General features: G+C 43.9%; 2 protein-coding genes and 1 gene segment (V, D, J or C); 1 reads left to right on the top strand and 2 right to left on the bottom strand.

Moving 5' to 3' along the window:
- The window catches only part of LOC115457532 (immunoglobulin gamma-1 heavy chain-like), a 428,753-nt gene extending 420,915 nt beyond the window's left edge, over positions 1–7,838 (bottom strand). Inside the window, exons 1-3 of the mRNA XM_030187000.1 lie at positions 7,745–7,838; positions 7,348–7,652; positions 6,909–6,913 (exon numbers count right to left, since the gene is read on the bottom strand). Coding sequence (XP_030042860.1) covers positions 6,909–6,913; positions 7,348–7,652; positions 7,745–7,796 — 362 coding nt within the window. The 5' untranslated portion in view covers positions 7,797–7,838. The remainder of the gene's footprint in view (positions 1–6,908; positions 6,914–7,347; positions 7,653–7,744) is intronic.
- A 630-nt stretch (positions 7,839–8,468) lies between these two features.
- LOC115457329 lies at positions 8,469–11,813 on the bottom strand. The segment is given in 4 exon segments: positions 8,469–8,497; positions 10,111–10,117; positions 11,294–11,604; positions 11,703–11,813. Coding segments are annotated over 4 exon segments (393 nt in total).
- Positions 11,814–17,549: 5,736 nt separating this feature from the next.
- On the top strand, positions 17,550–18,497 carry LOC115457328 (olfactory receptor 6X1-like). The gene has a single exon (XM_030186747.1). It carries the CDS (start codon positions 17,550–17,552, stop codon positions 18,495–18,497), a length of 948 nt encoding a protein of 315 aa, XP_030042607.1.
- The last annotated feature ends 4,116 nt before the right edge of the window (positions 18,498–22,613 follow it).

Here is a 22,613-nt window from a genome sequence, read left to right as displayed (position 1 = left end):
TCAGGTCCTCCCTTGTGGTGTAGTGGGGCAAAAATAAGAACAGTCCCTTCCACTACAACCCCAGCCAGCTCTGGGGATCAAAATGAGAAAGGTGACCCCTAGTGGGAGTCTGATGGTATTACCACTACAGAGCATCCTTCCATATAGGGAGATTGTCTCTGGAAGATTGGAGCCTGTGATTGGGGGTGTTGGGTTGGGGGGGGGGGGGGGTCAGGGATACAATGGGTGGATGTTGGGAGGTGTGGAACATAATTCTGTGTAAGATTAATCAGCAGTCTGAATTCTACTCATTTCTGAATACGAATTTGAAAAATCAATAAAATGTGAAAATACAGATACTTTGAAGTTTATTTCATGCAAGATATATTAATTGTAATATTTGATTTACTGTTTCATTTACCCTCCCACTTCCACGTCCCCTTTCTCAGCTTACGTTAACAAGCTAATTATTGGAATTAATTATCTCATTCTTCTATTATAATGCATGCACAAATCGGGAATGTGCCCAAATTTGGGCATGCATTTTTATAGAATTTTTGGGGAAACTGCATGCCATTTATTGTAAAAAAAAATAATTTTCAGAAGGGGCGTGGCACAGGCGGGGAACAGGCATCAAAGTAGCGTGTTCACCTTAGCGTGTGCTAACCACATACTGTAACACTGACGATGTGGGAGTAACTTAACATTAAACGTTTTGCAGGTCTTGCATGCTAATGAAAAAATTAGCGTGGGACCAGCAAAAGCAAAATCAAATACCGTATTTTATGAACACGCTAGAAATGGGAGTACCACATCTTAGTAAAAGGCCCCCATAATTATTTCTTCCTCTTTAAATAGAGATCTGCAAACTCAAAATTATTTACTACAGTTTTCCGTCTGTACATAAGGTTAGACGTGAGATATTTTACCTTCACCTTTTCATATCAGGCTGTTAAATGTTGGAATTTATTACCTAGTGAGTTTAGATCTGACAGTTCTTACTTTAAATTCAGGAAAATGCTGAATGCTGTTATATTTAAGAGGATTCTGGTTGTTTAGGGTATGTTTAAATATTTTATTATGTTTTTGAAGGATTGTAATTTCTAGAGATGGCTAGGGGTCCCTCTTAGTAAGCCACGTAGGTTCCTACACATGCCCAACGCCTGTCAATTTTGAGTTTCCGCTCAGCTACCACGCGGACCTTGCGGTAACTTCATTTTTGCCGCGCTTCCGATATACGCACTGGAAAATATTTTTATTTTCCAGTACGCAGGCGGTAATCGGCATTTTACCCGCGTAGACCATTACCACCTGGTTTCCGCGTGAGACCTTACCGCTAGGTCAATGGCTGGTGGTAAGGTCTCAGACCCACAATGGACGCAGGGCAATTTTCATTTTTGCCACACGTCCATTTTCGGCAAAAATTTAAAAAAGGGGCATTTTTTTCTTTTTACAGTGGCGCTGAAAAATGATTCCGCCCGTGTCCGAAACACGCGTCTACACTACTGCAGGCCATTTTTCAGCCCATCTTTTTAAAAGGGCCTCCTGTTTTATAATCCTCACTAATCAGTTTAGTAACTCACAAAAAATAAGCCCTTATTGTCAGCGGACCGCCCCGGGTGCATGCTGCTGGAGGGGTGCAGAGAGCAGCCGCGTGCCTGTTGGCTCCGCTGGTTCCCTGCTCCCTCTGCCCCGGAACAGGTTACTTCCTATTCCAGAGCAGGGAGCCAGCGGAGTCGAGAGCCATGCGGCTGCTCCCAGCAGCCAAGAATGCACCCGGGGGAGGGGGGGGGTTGATGCGCCAGGGGTGTGTGTGTGCACATCGGCAATCCGCCCCGGGTGGCAGCCGACCTAGGATCATCACTGCTTATTGTATCGTCTTGTATTCTGTTATAAATGATCCCTTAAGAACTGTTTGGTTCACATGGAAAGCACGTTTGATGTTATCGTGGTGGCATGATGGATTGCGTTGTCTGTGTGTTTCATGAAAGGTGTCTGTGTGCACTGGGAAATTATTTTTCAAACTGTGATGTTCTTTCATCAATATTTATGAGCCTCGAAGAAAAATGAAGCAAGCATGTTAAGTTCACCTCTCCCCTCTCCAATCGGTTCAAAACTCTGCTGCCCGTCTCGTCTTCCGCCAGGGTCGCTTTACTCATACTACCCCTCTCCTCAAGACCCTTCACTGGCTCCCCATCCGTTTTCACATCCTGTTCAAACTTCTTCTACTAACCTATAAATGTACTCACTCTGCTGCTCCCCAGTATCTCTCCACACTCGTCCTTCCCTACACCCCTTCCCGTGCACTCCGCTCCATGGATAAATCCTTCTTATCTGTTCCCTTCTCCACTACTGCCAACTCCAGACTTCGCGCCTTCTGTCTCGCTGCACCCTATGCCTGGAATAAACTTCCTGAGCCCCTACGTCTTGCCTCATCCTTGGCCACCTTTAAATCTAGACTGAAAGCCCACCTCTTTAACATCGCTTTTGACTCGTAACCACTCGCCTCCACCTACCCTCCTCTCTTCCTGCCCGTTCACATTAATTGATTTGATTTGCTTACTTTATGTACTTTTTGTCTATTAGATTGTAAGCTCTTTGAGCAGGGACTGTCTTTCTTCTATGTTTGTGCAGTGCTGCGTACGCCTTGAAGCGCTATAGAAATGCTAAATAGTAGTAGTAGTAGTCTCTTGTAATCAGAGGTGATATTGTGATGTCATAATGCCTCAGGCCACCAATAAGAGCCAACCTCATCAGTGATGTCACAATGGCTTGATTGTCCTATACTTGGCTCACTTTTATTACATAGCTCTTTGAGCAGGGACTTTCTTTCTTCTATGTTTGTGCAGCGCTGCGTATGCCTTGTAGCGCTATAGAAATGCTAAATAGTAGTAGTAGTAGTAGTAATCATTTCAGGTAATGAACTAAGAAGTCTGATCATTTCTCAGCTTTCTGCTTTTCAAAAAAAAAGGACCTTTTGAAAGATAGTTTCTTAATTGTTATTACACGTTTGTCGTTATCTGAAGATATAACAATGATAATTTAACACAGGGGAGAGTGTGGGGGTAGATCAATTTCTGTTTTGAAAGGATTTTGCCAGGACTCTCACAGACTTCCTGTCACTGTGTGTCTTGCACAGTAATACACGGCCGTGTCTTCAGTTTTCAGGCTGCTCATTTGTAAATACAGCAGGCTGTTGGTGTTATCTCTGGAGATTGTGGCTCTTCCTTTCATTTTCTGTGAATAGTTTATAGTGCCCGAATTCTGATTGATTTCTCCCATCCATTCCAGTCCTTTCCCAGGATTCTGCCGAAACCAGCTCATCCAATAGTCACTAAAAGTGAATCCCGAGGCTTTGCAGGACAGTCTGAAGGAGTCTCCGGGCTTTTTAAGTTCTGCGTCTGATTGTACAAGTGCAGTTGATTGCACGCCTGTTCGAAAAAAAAAAATAAATAAAGAAGAAAATTTTAGAGCCTTAAGTAAAGTGAAATCATTTCTATTTAACTATGGTAACCCTTGAGGATAACTGACCCGAAGAAGCCATCAGGATGAAAAGTATCTGCAGGAAAAATATCATTTTTTTTTCTAAAAATGACAAATATTTCATTAAACAGTGTCTCCCTCTCTGAAGAAAGCCAGATCTCCTGACCTCATTCTTGAAAGCAGCTATGCGAGTTTTTAAGCAGTGAATGGATTTGCATAACCTCATGATAACATATAAAATCGACCTTCAAACCCTAGAACAGCACAGGAAAGTAAGTCAAGATGTCGCATTGTTAATTTAGCTTTAGTGCTGGAGCGCTTATCACCACCTCAGTGGGAAGTGGTACGTGCTCCCCCTCACAAAGCTGCAGTGCGTGGCAAAAACGCAGCCTTGCAAATGGAGCCCATAATCAAAATAGCAATATTTCTACACATCCCTCCCCCCATCACTGTAGGAACATGAGTAATGGGATCCCATGCACCAAGAAGGAATGTTGACAGCATACGATATAATATTTATATTGATTTATTGATTTATTGATTTATTGATTGCATTTGTATCCCACATTTTCCCACCGTATGGCAGGTTCAATGTGGCTTACATAGTACATAATTCAGAAGTACAATAAATACTTAGGTTGATATATTAGCGTATTGTGAGAGAGGTTAATATTATTGTTTATGCCAACAGAAGGTAACCGCTCCCCTGAAGATCAAACGCCAAGCAAAAAAAAAAAAAAAATGGGATTAGGCACATCCGGTGGGGAAAGACTTCTTGAAAAGATGTATTTTCAGGTGTTTTTCTGAATTGTAGGTAGTCTTCTGTGAGTTTCAGGTCTTTGGGTAGTGAGTTCCAAAGTTCTGTGCCTATAAAGGAGAGGCTGGTGGCATGTGAAGATTTGTATTTTATATCTTTGCAATTGGAGTAGTGAAGGGTTAGGTAGGTTCTTGCTGTTCTCGTCAATATCATTATTATTAATATTATTATATAATTGTATTAGTATTAATAATAAGCACCAAGTTTAGACCTTACTAAGCTATGCCATACCTCATGGTGCTTGCTTCTCGATCTAGTGTTAATATGGGTTTGGAACTTTCTTTATTTTAACATGCAAATTATTGGTTGACCTTGTTATTACACATATGGTTACACAGGGTGGAGGAGTGGCCTAGTGGTGGACTTTGGTCCTAGGGAACTGAGGAACTGAGTTCGATTCCCACTTCAGGCACAGGCAGCTCCTTGTGACTCTGGGCAAGTCACTTAACCCTCCATTGCCCCATGTAAGCCGCATTGAGCCTGCCATGAGTGGGAAAGCGCAGGGTACAAATGTAACAAAAATAAAATAGATACTATTGGAGATTCTACATGGAATGTTGCTATTCCACTAGCAACATTCCATGTAGAAGGCTGCGCAGGCTTCTGTTTCTGTGAGTCTGACGTCCTGCAGGACGTCAGACTCACAGAAGCAGAAGCCTGCGCGGCCACATTGGTGATCTGCAAGGGCCGACTTCTACATGGAATGTTGCTAGTGGGACTCTGGGCAAGTCACTTAACCCTCCATTGCCCCATGTAAGCCGCATTGAGCCTGCCATGAGTGGGAAAGCGCAGGGTACAAATGTAACAAAAATAAAATAGATACCATTGGAGATTCTACATGGAATGTTGCTACTATTGGAGATTCTACATAGAATGTTGCTATTCCACTAGCAACATTCCATGTAGAAGGCTGCGCAGGCTTCTGTTTCTGTGAGTCTGACATCCTGCACGTACGTTATTCTTTTGTCCTCCACCTTTTTTTTAAAATATCTTTATTAAGTCAGTCAGAGGGAGATTACATTAACCTTTTAAGGCACTGCCTAATGCTTATCCTCCTGGAACAGCTTTAGACTTTTTACAGATGGCCCACGCATTTATTTTTAATAATCTCACACAGCATGCGCCACGGAGTCCCTGGACCCTTCTTACCTTACCACTACAGCCAAGCCGGAAGTCAAAAATGAAGAAAGAAGAACAGCTCACTTACTTCATAACAGCCTCACGCAGCCAAGGCCAAGCACCGCCGCCGAACAGCTGGCTGCCCTGCACCAACCACAAACCGGGCGACGCAGCAGTCTGGCGATGAACATTACATCTTCTGCAACATTCCATCCTGTTCAGGCACTGGCGGCACCGCGTGCAAGCGGGAAGATGGAAGCACATGCTCATAGGCGGTACCGCGTCCGCCACGGCACCAGCTTGTGAAAGTGGGAAGGTGGAGCAGATGGATGCGCATAGGCGCCGACGCCGCATGACGTGCAGTCAGCACTCCTCCTCCCCTACCAGTTTTCACGGTTGCACGCGCGAGCGTTGGATGCTTTCGTGTCACATCATCTTCCCCTCCTTTCTCCTCTGACGCGGCGTATTTTTGAGAAATCTATTTGGGGGAGCCAGGACAGAGGGCTGTCAGGGAGCTGAGGGTGGGCTCAGAGCGGGGTGAGCAGCGGCGGAAAATACAATTGTTTTTGCTACATGTGGGGCGGAGGCAGGCGGGGAAGGTCACAGCTTGACTGGGGAGGCTTAGCCTCCCCAAGCCTCTTATATGGGGCGCCTATGATTCTATGTTTGGGGGGGAGTGAGAGTCAAATTGCACAGCTGAAAGCTGTTGCTTCAATGGTTTTGTTGAAAACATTTCATTATAAATGTCTGTCATTTTAGACAGTCTTCTATTCTTAAATATAAAAAAAATATTAGCCAGGGTATCACTCGTAGACTGCGCTTTCAACTCTTACATTGAATCTTAAATGTTTACAGCAGGAAATTAATTCTCTTACCCATGAATATTCATTTTTCATTCCTGAAGGACAGCAAATGCCACCTGACTACTTGAATTGGCTTTATTTAAAAATTACATTTTTTCCTTGACTTTTTCCATAGCAGTTGTTAAATAAACAATATATTTTAAGCAGTTGTACTGCATGAAGGAAAGGAAGGCGTGGTATTCAGACATAAGGTGATAAGCCTTTCTTGAATGTATGGTTGAAGCTAGGCCACCACAGACGTCCAGATCGTCTTGAACTACTTCCAGTTTTGAAGTCCCTCAGCCATAATAAAAATAAAAAATAAGACATATGAAAAAAAGGCACCGAAATAAAAACATAATTATTGAAGAGGTCCTTTTACTAAGCTACGGCTAAAAGTGGCCTGCGGTAGTGGGGGTGGGGAAAAGGGCTCTTTTTCATTGGGTCAGGAAAAGGGCCTGCGGTAAAACTGAAACCAGCATGTGTCTATTTATGGCCTGAGCCCTTAACGCCGCCCATTGATCTAGCGGTAAGGGCTCACACGCTACACGCGTGGCGATCAGTCGGCCGATTAACGCCGGAAACACTGCACGTGGTAGGTAATAATTAAAAAAAAAATTTTTGGCCCGGCGGTATCAGCGGGCACCAAATCCGAAATTACCGCAAGGGGGGAACACTAGCCTGACGGTAGTCTCATTTTGGCACGCAGTGCACGGGCACAGCCTACCGTGTCGTCGTAAAAGGCCCCTAAATTAGAGCTTGAGACCCAGATCTAATAGCCTTCGCACCAGGGCTGTAGCCAGACCTCTGCGGGAGGGGGGGGGGGTCCAGAGCCCAAGGTAGGAGGGCAAAGTTTAGGGCGCCGCTGGCACTCCCCCCCCCCCCATCCACTTTCGACCTCCAGAGTACCTGAATGTAACTCACCTTGAGCTACTACTGAAAAAGGTGTGAGCAAAATCCAAATGTAAGCCACATTGAACCTGAGTTCTACTCAGGCTAATGTGGGATATAAATGTCATAACTGTGTTTTGCTGCCCCCTAGTGCTGTGACCTAGATTTACACTGGGAGGTTTTTGTCAGAATGCAGGAAGAGAATTTTCCACTGTGTCTCGCACAGTAATAATTAGCCGTGTCTTCAGTCTTCAGATCATTCATTTGTAAATAAACCATATTGTTAGGGTTGTCTGTGGTGATGATAAATCTGTTTTTGAGAGACTCGGCATACTTTGTTCCTCCATCTTCTGGGTCAATCCGTCCTACCCACTCCAGTCCCTTTCCTGGGGACTGGCGAATCCAGTGCATGTAGTAGCTGGTGAGAACGAACCCAGAGGTTTTACAGGACAACTTGACGGATTCTCCAGGCTTTTTCACTTCTGAACCTGACTGGACCAGCAGAACTTCAGACCTCACACCTGCAAACCAGACAATTTTCCATATTTAAAACATGTACAACTCTCTATCTGTGCTTCATTTCTGAAGCTAATGATCCATCATTGCTTCTTACCTGTGGAAAGTGACAAGAAATAAACAGAACCGATCAGAAGCATCATCTTCATTTTCTCTGTTAATGCTGTTCTCTGCCAGGCTCAGTGAAGGATGTCAACTCCAGTGAGGTTTCAGTGCCTCCGGCATATTTAACAGGACATTTGTTTCCGAATTTGCATGCAACGGTAGATAAAAGGCTTTAGCAGTTAAGCTTAGGTTGGATTTTGAAAAATTAAGAGGTCCTTTCTACTAAGGTGTGCTGAAAAATGGATTGCAGTAGAGTAGGCGTGAGTTTTGGGCGTTGGCTGATCTATTTTTCAGCGCGCCTGTAAAAAAAGGCCTTTTTAACATTTTTTGCCGAACATGGACGTGTGACAAAATCAAAATTGCCGCCCACCCATTTTGGGTCTGAGACCTTACCACCAGCCATTGACCTAGCGGTAAAGTCTCACGCTGTAACCGGGTGGTAATGACCTACATGCGTCAAATGCCACTTGGCGGGCGTCTGATACGCACGTCCAAAAATAAAAGTTATTTTTTTTCAGCTGCGCTTATCAGATGTGCGCCAAAAATTAAATTACCGCAAAAGCCACGTGGAAACCGGGTGGTACCTCCATTTTGGCGTGCGTTGGGCGCAGGTAGGTGCTTACGTGGCATAGTAAAAGGGCCCTAAAACCGGCTTTGATTCAAATTACGTAGTGGTGAAAATTGCCCGGCTGCTCTTTTAATGCATTTATATAAATTCAGACGTTGATCTGCAGTAGTTTGATTTCTACGAGAATTTCCAACACTAGGGTTATGTTATAAAGCTGTTAGTTCTCCACATATATAAGGCAGACATGACGCCCATTTCCAGAAAATGTGGTGGAATGTTCTGAGGTCGCTACCCGTATACCCTGCTAAATGCATAAGTACATAAGTAATGCCACACTGGGAAAAGACCAAGGGTCCATCGAGCCCAGCATCCTGTCCCCGACAGCGGCCAATCCAAACCAAGGGCACCTGGCAAGCTTCCCAAACGTACAAACATTCCATACATGTTATTCCTGGAATTGTGGATTTCTCCCAAGTCCATTTAGTAGTGGTTTATGGACTTGTCCTTTAGGAAACCGTCTAACCCCTTTTTAAACTCTGCTAAGCTAACTGCCTTCACCACATTCTCCGACAACGAATTCCAGAGTTTAATTATGCGTTGGGTGAGGAAATATTATGCGGCAATTCTAGAAAGAAACAGCTAGAGTTAAGCTCCCCGATATCGCGGGTTGCAGTATGCCAAAAGAACTTTAGGGTGTTCAACTGTTCTTATAGAATATCGGTTTCAAATATTTAGGAATCATGAACTCAATTTTGAAAATCTTATTTCTGTAGTGTTCAAAAAAGGATTTTATACATTAATGGCAAAATCTGCTCCATGAAATATTTGTTTGATGACTCCAGTGGATGCTGCCGGTGGCCTTTATCTACCATCGTACATTAATGCATGCACTTACCATATCTTGGTTGGATTATGGTGATATTGTGTGTGTTGGTGTGACAAAAGGCAAACTAAAAAAAGCTGCAAACTTTTCCAGAACTGAGCAATTAGAATATTAGGAAATGCACAAAAGTTTGACCACGTTGCAGCTTCGTTCTAAATTCCATGTAAGTCGAAAATAGACAAGTGTTCAAAGGTAAATAATTCCAGATAAAGGGGCCCTTTTACTGAGCCGCATAGGCGCGCACGTGCGGGCCATTCATGTCAATTTTTTTTTAACTACTGCCCGGCTATCGCGTGCCCCTGGCGGTAATTTCATTTTTTTATGCGCATCCGCAACACATGCCGGATAATTTTCCGACGTGTGGCGCTAACCGGGTGGTAATCGGCATCATATGTACGCTGATAATTACCACCCAGTTAACACGTGAGACCTTACCGCTTAGTCAATGGGTTGGCGGTAAGGTCTCAGACCCAAAGTGGACACGCGCCAATTTTCATTTTCCCACACATCCATTTTCGCCCCCCTCCCCCCAAAAAAGGCCATTTTTGCAGGTGTGCTGAAAAATGGATCTGCACGCATCTACACCAGCGCAGGCCATTTTTCGGCTCACTTTTGTAAAAGGACCCCTAATTGCACCAGAAGCAAAAGACCTTTCATGAGCAGATTTTAGCTTCACTCCCTTCCTCGTTGGGAAACACAAAATTAAGGGTTTGCCTCCTTGTATTGACATGCTCTAGCGCAGTGTTTCCCAAGTCCAGTTCAGGAGTACCCCTTGCCAGTCAGGTTTTCAAGATATCCACAATGAATATGCATGAACTTGATTTGCATACGCTGCCTCCATTATATGCAAATCTCTTTCAGGCATATTCATTTTGAATATCCTGAAAACCTGACTGGCGAGAGGTACTCCAGGACTGGATTTGGGAAACACCTTATGGAATCGAACTTAGGGGTTTATGTGCGCCAGGGGCGTAGCTACGTGGGGGCATGGGTCCCCACAGATTAAACCATGGTCCCCCTCTACATTTGACCCCCACAGCCGCCGCCCCCCCCCAGCCCGCCCTGCCACCGCCGCCATCCTCCCTGCCACCACTTCAGGTACCTTGTTTGCTGGTGGGGGTCCCCAACCTCCGCCAGCCGAAGAGTCTTCTTCAGCGCCGGTCGACTCCGGCGCCTTCGCTGTGTGATGATCTGTTTCTGACGCCTGACGTCCTGCACAGGGCTACATACAGGACGTGCATGGTGCAGAACGTCAGGCGTTCGAAACAGATCCTTCACACAGCGACGGTGCCAGAGTAGACCAGCGCTGAAGACTTTTCGGCTGGCATGGGTTGGGGACCCCCGCCAGCAAAAACAAGGTACCTGGCGGCGGTGGGGTGGACGGCAGTGGCAGGGGAGGTCAGCGGCTGAGGGGGAGGATTTTGGCAGTGGTGGCAGCTTGGTGGAAGGCGGGGGAGGCGGCTAAACAGTGCCCCCCACCTCGGGCTCTAGAATCCCCCCTCCCGCCGAGGTCTGGCTACGCCCCTGATATGCGTAAGTGCTAATTATGGAGTCCTTTTACTAAGGTGCACTACTGGATTTAGCACACGTTAAATGCTGCACAGCTCATTATCTCCCAAATTCTATAAAAAATCCCTAAAAATTGGATGTGGAAATCTGGGTGCATATGCTCAATTTGCACACACACAACCTAATTGAATAATCAGCTAATTAGCATCAATTGGCTTATTAGCAAGCCATTATTAGCACTAATTAGAATTACGTGTAAATTTAGACACAGGATCCAAGCCTATGTTCTACACGGGAGTAAAAAAAAAAAGGTGCGCTGAAAATAGGTAATGTAGGCGCGGGTTTAGGGCATGCAACAATCCATTTTTTCAGGGATAAGTGTTGTTCCAGCTCACTTTCATTTGGGGCTGCTGATACATTTGTAAATGTATTAAGCAGAGTGCTTGGAACTCATGTTGCCATTATAATTTGTGCAGTGCTATAGTGTTTTGCAAGATGCGGCTGCCCCCTTTTGGTTTAGTTCAGAACTACATTTCTGTACTAAATAGTTTTTGTATTGCTTTGAGCTTCCTGATTCTCACTGTGTCTGTTGCGCAGTAATATGTGCCGGTGTCTTCAGTTTTTAGTCTATTCATTTGTAGATACAATGAGCTGCTAGAAGTGTCCACAGTGATTTTAAATCTTCCTTCAAAGGACTGGGCGTAGCGTGTGTCACTATCCCCAGGATAAATTTGTCCTACCCACTCTAGCCCTTTCCCAGGACTTTGACAAACCCAGTTAATCCAGTAGCTGGTGAAGGCATATCCAGAGGTTCTACAGGACAATGTTACAGAATCTCCAGGCTTCTTAACTACTGACTCAGATTGAATTAGTTGAACATTGGACTGGACGCCTAGGGAGGAAAAAAAAGAAACAAGTAGAATTGTAATTAGTAATTCTGCAACATTTTGCTTCCTTAGAAATTAAAATTTTCTCTCGTAGTTCACTCACCTGGGTAGACTGCCAGGAAAGCCAGACAACTGACCAAAAACTTCATGTTTTATCTGAAAAATGAACCAATTTAGGCGACAAAATTCTTTTCTAGGCCATAAACTCTCTCAATCACTCTGTGATCATTCAGCTTCCCAGGACACTCCTGACTTTTAATCTAGACGTTTTGCCTATGAATTTGCATAATCGACTCTTGGAACGCCTTGAAGTGGAAACGGCCATTCAAAGGAAGACTCGCAGTGCAGATGTGATGGACTGCATGCATAAATATTTGGAGAAGGCTGATTTTGTTACTATAAAACTTTTAACACTTGACTTTCTATTTCTTTGGGGAAGGAAATATTGCATTATGACGTGACACATCATATAATGACTGCAGTGACACTAATATTTTCAATTACATCTTTCTACATATTTCCTTGCAAGTTAACATGTAATCGGTCACTTCTGGGGTGATGCATTTCTAGTGTCTGAAGATCATGCCTTACTAATATTACTACTTATCACTTCTATAGCGCTACAAGGCATATGCAGCGCTGTACACCATACATGAAAAGACAGTCCCTGCTCAAAGAGCTCACAATCTAAATATGGAATGTGGCTAGTGGAATAGCAACATTCCATGCAGAATCTCAAATAGTAGCAACAGAATCTCAAGTAATAGCAACATTCCAGAATCTCAAATAGTAACAACAGAATCTCAAATAGTAACAACAGAATCTCAAATAGTAACAACAGAATCTCAAATAGTAACAACAGAATCTCAAATAGTAACAACATCCCATGTTCCACTGCACTAACCACTAAGCTACTCTTCCACTAGCAACATTCCATGTAGAAGCCTGACCTTGCCGGTCACCAATGTGGCCGCGCAGGCTTCTGTTTCTGTGAGTCTGACGTCCTGCGTTGCTGATCTGCAAGGGCAGGCTTCTACATTACTACTACTACTTATAATTTCTATAGTGCTACAAGGCATATGCAGCGCTGTACACCATACATGAATAGACAGTCCCTGCTCAAAGAGCTTACAATCTAAATAGGTCAGACAAAACAGACAGAACAATTAAGAGGTAAGGGAATTAAAGAGGTGGGGATAAAAGGGTTCAGGGCACGTGAGTAGTGGTTAGGAGTCAAAAGCAGCGTTAAAGAGGTGGGCTTTCAGCCTGGATTTGAAAACGGCCAAAGACGGGGCTAGACGTACAAGCTCGGGAAGTCTATTCCAGGCGTGAGGTGCAGCAAGATAAAAGGAACAGAGTCGAATTAGCAGTAGAGGAGAAGGGTGCAGATAAGAGAGATTTTCCCAGCGAGCGGAGTTCCCGGGGAGGAGTGTAGGGAGAGATGAGGGTGGAGAGGTACTGAGGAGCTGCAGAGTGAATGCACTTATAGGTCAATAAGAGGAGTTTGAACTGTATGTGGAAACGGATAGGGAGCCAGTGAAGTGACTTGAGGGGAGGGCTAATGTGAGCATAGCGACTCTGGTGGAAAATGAGTCGCGCAGCAGAGTTTTGGACTGATTGAAGAGGAGAGAGATGGCTAAGTGGGAAGCCGGTGAGAAGCAGGTTGCAATAATCTAGGCGAGAGGTGATAAGAGGGCGGATAAGGGTTCTGGTAGAGTGCTCTGTGCATTTGTAACATCTTTAGATGATTCCGCCCCCCCCCCCCAACAATCATTGGTGTTTAGAAACAAGATATCATGTTCTGCTGCACAAAAGGAGACCTAGAAGGGTCAAAGGGAAGAACTCCAAGATGTGTAACAACCATGTTTAAATTGGACCTATAGAAATTAGGAGTCTGATACTTAAAAGGATTTAAACAGCCAGAAGAGGCTCCTGATTGTTTAAATCACATGTCTGGAGCTAACCAGACATATTCAGTGGCGCAACTGGAAAGTTCTGTTGAAAATGGCCGGTTAGTACCCAAGCCAAAATCAGCTATTTTGAGGGCATAACTGACTGGTTCAGTGCTGAACACTGGCAGTTAATCGGCTATCTTGCTTATTTTTGAAAGAGAAGGGCAGCCATCTTCCGACACAAATCGGGAGATGGCCGGCCAAATCAGTATAATCAAAAGCCGATTTTGGCCAGCTTCAACTGCTTTCCGTCGCAGGGCCGGCCAAAGTTAAAGGGGGCGTGTCGGCAGTGTACCGAAGAGGGACGGGGGCGTGGTTATGAGATGGCCGGCTTCAGCCGATAATGGGGAAAAAAAAGGCCGGACCTGACGAGCATTTGGCTGGGGGCGTGTCTGAGGTGTAGCGAAGGCGGGACTGGGGTGTGATTAAGAGATGGGCATCCTCGGCCGATAATGGAAAAAAGAAGGGCGTCCCTGATGAGCATTTGGCCGACTTGGTCCATTTTTTTTCATGACCAAGCCTCAAAAAGGTGCCCCAACTCACCAGATGACCACCGGAGGGAATCGGGGATGACCTCCCCGTACTCCCCCAGTGGTCACCAATCCCTTCCCACCCTAAAAAAAAACCCAAAACATATTTTGCCAGCCTCAAATGTCATACCCAGGTCCCTGGAGCAGTTTTAGGGGGTACTGCAGTGCACTTCAGTAAGACGGACCCAGTCCCATCCCCCCCATACCTGTTACACTTGTGGTGGTAAATGTGAGCCCTCCAAAACCCACTGTACCCATATGTAGGTGCCCACCTTCACCCATAAGGGCTATGGTAATGGTGTACAATTGTGGGGAGTGGGTTTGGGGGGGATTTGGGGGGCTCAGCACCCAAGGGAAGAAATTAATGAAGTCCACTGCAGTTCTCCCTAGGGTGCCCAGTTGGTGTCCTGGCATGTGAGGGGGACCAGTGCACTACAAATACTGGCTCCTCCCATTACCAAATGCCTTGGATTTGGCCGGGATTGAGATGGCCGGCCTCAGATTCCATTATCGGCGAAAATCACTCAGCTCTGGTCCCGCCCTTGCGGAAACAGGAAATGAGGGTGGGACCATAGCTGAGAGAGAGAAGGGAAAGCTGAACTAAGCACAGAGCCTGCATGCTTCCACCCTAACCCCGACGAGGTAAAATAGATTACTTTTAAAATTCGGAGGGAGGAGGGACCCTGGAACTGGGAGGGAGGGAGGGGGGCCTGGAACTCGGATGCAGGTGGATGAGGGACGAGCGAGGGAGGACAGGAGAAGGAGGGGGATGGGGGGACAGGGAGGGGGATGAGGGGGAAGGGGTCAAGGGGAGGGGGGACAGGGGGAGAGGGAGGGGGAGGGGGGAATGCACCACCTGTTAAATTGCCCTGTTGGCACTTTGCGATAAATAATTAGATTTTGGGTTGCTGTTTGGGCACTCAGTCTCTGAAAGGTTCGCCATCACTGCTTTATAGAATATGCATAGCGGACGTGCTACAACTAAAATTTAGGCACAGGCATTTTGGCCAACTAAAACCTGGTGTAAATGCCCACGCCTTATTTGGGCGTAGATCGGGCATTTCTGTAACAGAGTGCATACATTTTCAGAAGGCCCATGACCCACTCAGGCTCCTCCCATGGCCACGCCCCTTTTGAGATCCGAGCAGTCTGATTTATGCACATTACTTTATAGAATATGCTTAGCGAGTTGTGTGCACAAATCCTAATTAGTCCCAATTGGTACGGATAATTGCTTATTAACATCCAATTATCAGAGCTGATTGGTTGGCACAGTAGCGTTTTTAGCCAACGCAAAATGCTAGAGATGCCCATTAGGAATATATGGGCATCTCTAGCATTTATGTATTTGTTGCATTTGTATCCCACATTTTCCCACCTATTTGCAGGCTCAATGTGGCTTACATTATACCGTAGTGGCGATCGCCATTTCCGGAATGAGAAATACAGAGTGGTATTGCATTGAAGTTCATAAGTGACAGAGTAGATTAGGTTGTCAAGGAGGAAGAGTAAGTTTATCCCAGTTCCGATATAAGTTTCGTTGTGTTGCAAGGTTCAGGCATTTAGGTTGGATCATTTTGGTATGCTTTTTTGAACAGATTGGTTTTTAATGATTTCCGGCAGTTTGTTGGGTCATTGTCTTCATGACGTTTGGTAGTGCATTCCATAGTTGTGCGCTTATGTAGGAGAAGCTGGATACATATGTTGATTTGTATTTTAGTCCTTTGCAGCTTGGGTAGTGGAGATCTAGGCATGTGCGTGCTGACCTTTTTGTGTTTCTGGTTGGTAGGTCTATGAGGTCTGCCATGTAGGTCGGGGCCTCACCGTGAATCATTTTGTGAACCAGGGTGCAGATTTTGAACGCAATTCATTCTTTGATTGGAAGCCAATGTAGTTTTTCACGTAGGGGTTTGGCGCTTTCGTATCTCGACTTTCCAAATAGGAGTCTGGCTGCTGTGGTTTGGGCCGTTTGACGTTTCTTGATTATTTGTTATTTACAAATAATTATTTGTTCTTTACATTTAGCGCATGCTAAAACACTAGCATGCTTTTGTAAAAGGACCTCTAAGCTTTAGGGGTCCTTGTGCAAATCCGTTCATGTGCTAATTTGCATGAGGATCTTTAGTCGCTGGATATAGAATCTGGGGGGGGGGGGGGGGGGGTCAATGCCTACCAAATGTTCAATATTCCCTGCAGAGACTATATAAAATATTTTAGAATAGAATCTCTTTGTAAAATTGATTTCCATATAGTTGATGACGTATCAGGTGATGAAGTGTCTGTACATCGACAGGTAGATCTGTAAAGGTACACATGGAAATATAGACATGAATGTATTGCATATGTATGAATCGATCAAGAGAGGTAACTTGTAGATATTAAAGATTATTCAGTGGACTTTAAAAGAAACCTGACCAATGATTTGGTCATTTCTTTCTCTATTTGATCTAAGTTTTAAGGAAAACTTCAGAGGATTCAGAAACTTGGGAGAGGTATTGCACATGTAGTTTCAAGACTCTGGGTAGAGTTTTCCCAGGTGGAACCTCACACTTTTCATGTTTTTACAGTCCTCGTATTTCTGTCGCTGTAATTACACAACTGAGATGTTTATTCACCCTCAGAGGTAGTGAAAGCTGTTGAGTTTTTGATCCCTTGGTTGACTGGAGCATTGCCTTATTGTCTTTGATCAGTAATTATTCAAAATAAAGATGAGTTTAAATAGCTGAATTTCCCATGGTTATAGTCTATGATTTGGAGAATCATTTTGCACACAGCTATCTTGCCTCCTGTATTTAACTCATCCTAATAGAAATTAAGTTTTGCTTTGTCTACTATAATTTGGAATCATTAACAATAATGGAGACGAGGCCTTTCATCGTTGAGGTGTAGGTTAAGAACACATATATATGTTTGTTTCACCCTTTATTATTTTGTCGTTAATACGGTTTACATTAGAGAACAACCTGCATTCTCGGAGTCAGACAATGAAAATATTACATGTTTGAATGTGCTGCCTTTCTTTATATTATACCAACATATTTCAGTCACAATCACCCTCCCCTGAACCTGATTTCTTCCCAGTTCTCTCCTGAGCTCTACCTGTCACCCAGATCCCTTCTTAGTAAAATATATTATACTCTGCACTGTTCAGAACAGAAAAACTTGCTTTCACTGTTGTTTCAAGTGAAACCTATCTGTATAGAACGCTATCATTTTTATGCTAATGTAAACTTATTATAAAATATAATCCAAGATGTAGCTCACTATAATTATTAGCGTTATATGGCATTGGTTGCAGATATGATTTTTCTAGTCACCTGTAGTCTAGTCACTCCTCATATTCTTTATGATATAATGTTAGTTACTCTACCAAATTCCCAATGGTTTATTAATGGCATTGCTTCTCTGTTCCAGGTATCTATGTCGTAGTTATTTGACCTTGTAATTCTGAGAAAGAACCAGTCAAATATGGCCACATCAAACAGGACAGTTGTAACGGAGTTTATCCTTCTAGGATTTCCGAGTCTTCGCAATCTCAGTGTCTTCCTCTTCCTGATCGTTCTGCTGGTCTACACATGCACCATCGCAGGGAATGTCACCATCATCACCTTAATTAAAAGCGATCCCAGCCTCCACACCCCCATGTATTTCTTCCTTTGCAACCTGTCCTTTCTGGAGATTTGGTACACCACTGCTATCGTACCCAAAATGTTGGTCAACTTTCTGGCTGAGAGGAAAACGATCTGTTTGCCTTGTTGTGTGACGCAAGCATTTTTCCATTTCTTCCTGGGGGCTACTGAGTTCTTCCTCTTGGCAGTCATGTCTTTTGATCGCTATCTAGCCATATGCAACCCCTTGCATTATACCATCATCATGAGCTCTTGCATTTGCATACGACTGGCCTTTGGTTCCTGGTTGGGTGGGTTCTTGACTGTCTTTATTCAGACGGTGTTGGTGTGTGGTTTGCCCTTTTGTGGTTCCAACGTCATCAATCATTACTACTGCGACGTTGTACCTCTACTAAAACTGGCGTGCACAGACACATCTTTGCTAGAGATGATAGTGCTTCTCTTTGCTACCGTTGTTCTCCTAAGCTCATTTATTTTCACCATGATATCATATATTTACATTATTTCTACCATACTGAGAATTCCCTCCAATGAAGGTCAGCGAAAGGCTTTCTCCACCTGTGGGGCTCATCTCACTGTTGTCTTAATACTGTACGGAACAGTCATTTTCATGTATGTGAGGCGGGACGCGCCTTCTTCACTAAACCTAAACAAAGTGGTGTCTGTCCTTAACACATTAGTGACCCCACTCCTGAACCCTTTCATTTACACCCTGAGGAACAAGGAAGTGAAAAAGTCTTTCAAGAAAGCGGTAAGGCGAAACTTGGTTCTTTCTAAGGCTTTCTGAGAACTAGACCAAAGAAGGAAAGACAATGGAAAGTGATGTTCTCAAGGATGAAAATGAGGGTAGGAGATCTGAAATGCTTTATTATGGAGTTAATGCTGGCTCATGATCAAACTTAGTGCTGAAAAAGGATGTCAGGTAACTTTTTGGAGAAGAGTTGATGTCTTCCTTGGGGGAGGTGGGATCTGGTTTTACAGATCTATAGTGTTGTACTGACAGGGGTATTCACGGGTCAACCCCATTAAGGTTTCAGGTACAACATTTCTATGATGAAGGAAATCTGATAATAGAAGGACACGGCAGAACCAACCTATTGGGCTCCGCTATGGATCAAATCCAAAAGGGGGCAATTTGTACTCCACTCCAAAATGCATAATCAGATGTGCCTATTTCAATAACAAAACTTTATTTAAAATGACTTTGTGGTGCTGTTTCTTCTTTTATAAAAAATATGGATGCCATATATTCAAATTCTTAGCCCAAGGGGACGAAGTTTGCTTATCAATGCATGTTAAGGATGGTATGGATGGGAAACAGTACATGTTTATGGACGAGGAGTAGGGAGAGGGAGGGGTCGGGCTTGTACTCTTAGCCTAGTCCCTGGATACATTTCCAAGTTTTGTGGAATGTGGGCAACCCAGGCATACTGAGTTCTTGGGTTTAGAAGTAGTGGAGGGGGGGGGGGGGGGAGGTGGATTGGGTTGGATGGTGGGGGAAGGAAGGGACATATACACGTTATATGGTTTCAGCATGTTATCTTATTGCTTGTATGTTGGGTAAATAGAGCATGTTGAGTTGTTTACCATTGATGTTGTCAATAAATATATTTAAATAAAAAAAATATTTGATATTAATGCATTATTTATTTATTAGGATTTTTATGTTCGTAACTGCAGTCTGTCTCTTTGCATTAAAATGGGACCTGTGCTAAAATAACATGTCTTAATGGTAGCCCACGATGATAATGTCTCCTGTAAATGACTTGTCTAAGACCACAAAGAGCAGCAATGGAATTTGAGTCAAGCTTCTTGGGTATCAGTCCAGAGTTCGAACCTGGTGTACTGTCTTCCATTGCAACTGGCTCCATTCTTAGGGGCCTTTTTACTAAGCCACGTACACACCTACGGACACCCTACATGCATCAATTTGGAATTACCCGCCCGGCTACCAAGTGGCCCGGAAGGTAATTTCATTTTTTACGCATGTCCACTACGCACGCTGGAAAGGAATTTTTAGTTTCTGGCGCGATCAGCAGAAACCGGATGGTAAAAGGCATTGTATGCACGTAGACCGTTAATGCCCAGTTAAAACGCGCGAGACCTTACCGCTAAGTCAGTGGGTGGCGGTAAGGTCTCAGACCCAAAATGGACGTCTGCCAATTTTCATTTTGCCACACATCCATTTTTGGCCAAAATATAAAAAAGGTATTTTTTTTTTACAGGTGCGCTGAAAAATGGATCTGCGCACGTCCAAAACATGTGCCTACACCAGCACAGGCCATTTTCAGCGCACTTTAGTAAAAGGACCCTCCCCAGTGGATTATTTTTTCATGCACTATAGACATCTATGGGAACATGGCAAATGATAACAGCTCTCCTCTCCCAATGTGTACTGATCCGTCAGATTTCTGCATCCCAAATACATGATCCGACTCTTTTAGCATGGAAACTTAACTGCCAAATATTTCAAGAAATTTTTGATCACTTATCATTCTGTCTACTCCTTCGGAGGGTCCACTCTGATACAGACCAAGAAAGGGATCTAGGTGTCGTCGTTGATGATACGTTGAAACCTTCAGCTCAGTGTGCTGCTGTGGCTAAGAAAGCAAATGGAATGTTAGGTATTATTAGGAAAGGAATGGAAAACAAAAATGAGGATCTTATAATGCCTTTGTATCGCTCCATGATGCGACCGCACCTCGAATATTGTGTTCAGTTCTGGTCGCTGCATCTCAAAAAAGATATAGTGGAATTAGAAAAGGTGCAGAGAAGGGCGACGAAAATGATAAAGGGGAGGTGACGACTTCCCTATGAGGAAAGGCTAAAGCGGCTAGGGCTCTTCAGCTTGGAGAAAAGGTGGCTGAGGGGAGATATGATAGAGGTCTATAAAATAATGAATGGAGTTGAATGGGTAGATGTGAAGCGTTTGTTCACGCTTTCCAAAAAAACTAGGACTAGGGGGCATGCAATGAAGCTACAATGTAGTAAATTTAAAATGAATCAGAGAAAATGTTTCTTCACTCAACGTGTAATTAAACTCTAGAATTGGTTGCCAGAGAATGTGGTAAAGGCGGTTAGCTTAACGGAGTTTAAAAAAGGTTTGGACGGCTTCCTAAAGGAAAAGTCCATAGACCGTTATTAAATGGACTTGGGGAAAATCCACTATTTCTGGGATAAGCAGTATAAAATGTTTTTTTTACATTTTTGGGATCTTGCTGGGTATTTGTGACCTGGATTGGCCGCTGTTGGAAACAGGATGCTGGGCTCAATAGACCTTTGGTCTTTCCCAGTATGGCAATACTTACGTACTTATGGCATCTGCAAAAACAGCAAACCTTTCCTACTAACCCTCCTGCAGTACTGCTCACAAAAACATTGAACAAAATTGGCCCTAGGTTGGATCACTGAGAGGCGTCCTAGCGGTTTTAGTGCGCACTAATGATTCGCGTTGCGCTGGGTCCAATTCTATATATGGTGTCTAAAATTAACATGCGTTAGGCAATCACGCCTAAGTGTATTCTAAATGCCGTGACTAAATCTTTGCACATCGATTTACGCCAATGAAAAGCTGGTGTAAATCCCTGCACGTAGATTTATGCACACTGGCTCATATTTTATAACTACACACTCAGTGAATCAATGCGAGTACACTTCTAACCTACACGGGGGTTTTTTTGTGTCTACGTGTGTATGTGAGAGGAAAAACCTCATAACTGCTGTAGCCACTCTTGGTTAACTCTAACCACAAAATTTCTTTGTAGTGGGCACACAGTAAAAAGTAATCATGGGGAAAAAAACCTCTCGTCAATCTCTTTAAGTTATGTTGTGTGGCAATTCAGAAAAATAGTTAGGAGACCACTTATCTTTATAAGACTGTGCTTCGCTGCTCTGCATCCACGTTCCAAAAGTGAGGTCCTGACGGACCCGTTTCGCTACCGCCTTTTCAAGGATCCCCACTTTCTGACCTGTACTCTGGGAGCTGCAAGGGTGGGGATCCTTGAAAAAGCAGTAGCGAAACGGGTCCGTCAGGGGTTATCCCGTTAGTAATGTAGCGAAGCTGGCGCTAGAACGGCAAAGGGGCAAGTCCTTGAAACAGCTTAATAGCGAAACGTGGATGTCGGACGATTTTGAGCCCCAGTCCGAACGTCTACACAGATAAGTGGTTAAAGTATATATATATATATATATAAATTTCTGCAATATATAGCCGATGAAGATCTGGGTGCTAAAAGCATTGCCACAGAAATCATGACTGGGCAATGAGTACCACTGAGGCATGTAGAGAAAATAGAAAAAAATAATTGGAAAAAAACAGTTGAAGAGGTGATGAATATTGGATGAAGGTGGTGGAGAGAAATGTGTGCCTAGGACCGAGTAATTTAAAGATTTGATATATTAGTTCCTAGTAAGAGCGAAAAAAAACTGCCTAATGTATTAGAAAAAAATATTTCAATCAGTTTTGCCAGCTCTCAGTAACAGTAGTGTTTACGCGGATGACGCGGACGACGAATCCATGACGATGAAACTAAGCAAGTACGAGAAGCTTTAACATAGCTTTTGACTCGTAACCACTTGCATCCACCTACCCTCCTCTCTTTCTTCCCATTCACATTAATTGATTTGATTTGCTTACTTTATTTATTTTTTGTCTATTAGATTGTAAGCTCTTTGAGCAGGGACTGTCTTTCTTCTATGTTTGTGCAGCGCTGCGTATGCCTTGTAGCGCTGTAGAAATGCTAAATAGTAGTAGTAGTAAGGAGCTGCAGTTCTCTAACCATAAGTACATAAGTAATGCCACACTGGGAAAAGACCAAGGGTCCATCGAGCCCAGCATCCTGTCCACGACAGCGGCCAATCCAGGCCAAGGGCACCTGGCAAGCTTCCCAAACGTACAAACATT

This window comes from Microcaecilia unicolor, chromosome 14 (assembly GCF_901765095.1).
Source record: "Microcaecilia unicolor chromosome 14, aMicUni1.1, whole genome shotgun sequence".
Classification (NCBI taxonomy): Eukaryota; Metazoa; Chordata; class Amphibia; order Gymnophiona; family Siphonopidae; genus Microcaecilia; species Microcaecilia unicolor.
The sequence above is the reverse complement of the archived record's forward strand: the minus strand, read 5'-3'. Positions and strand labels throughout refer to the sequence as shown.

Excerpts from the sequence above, each read along its gene's own strand:
- LOC115457328 (XM_030186747.1), top strand. The coding sequence starts at position 17,550 with ATGGCCACATCAAACAGGACAGTTGTAACGGAGTTTATCCTTCTAGGA.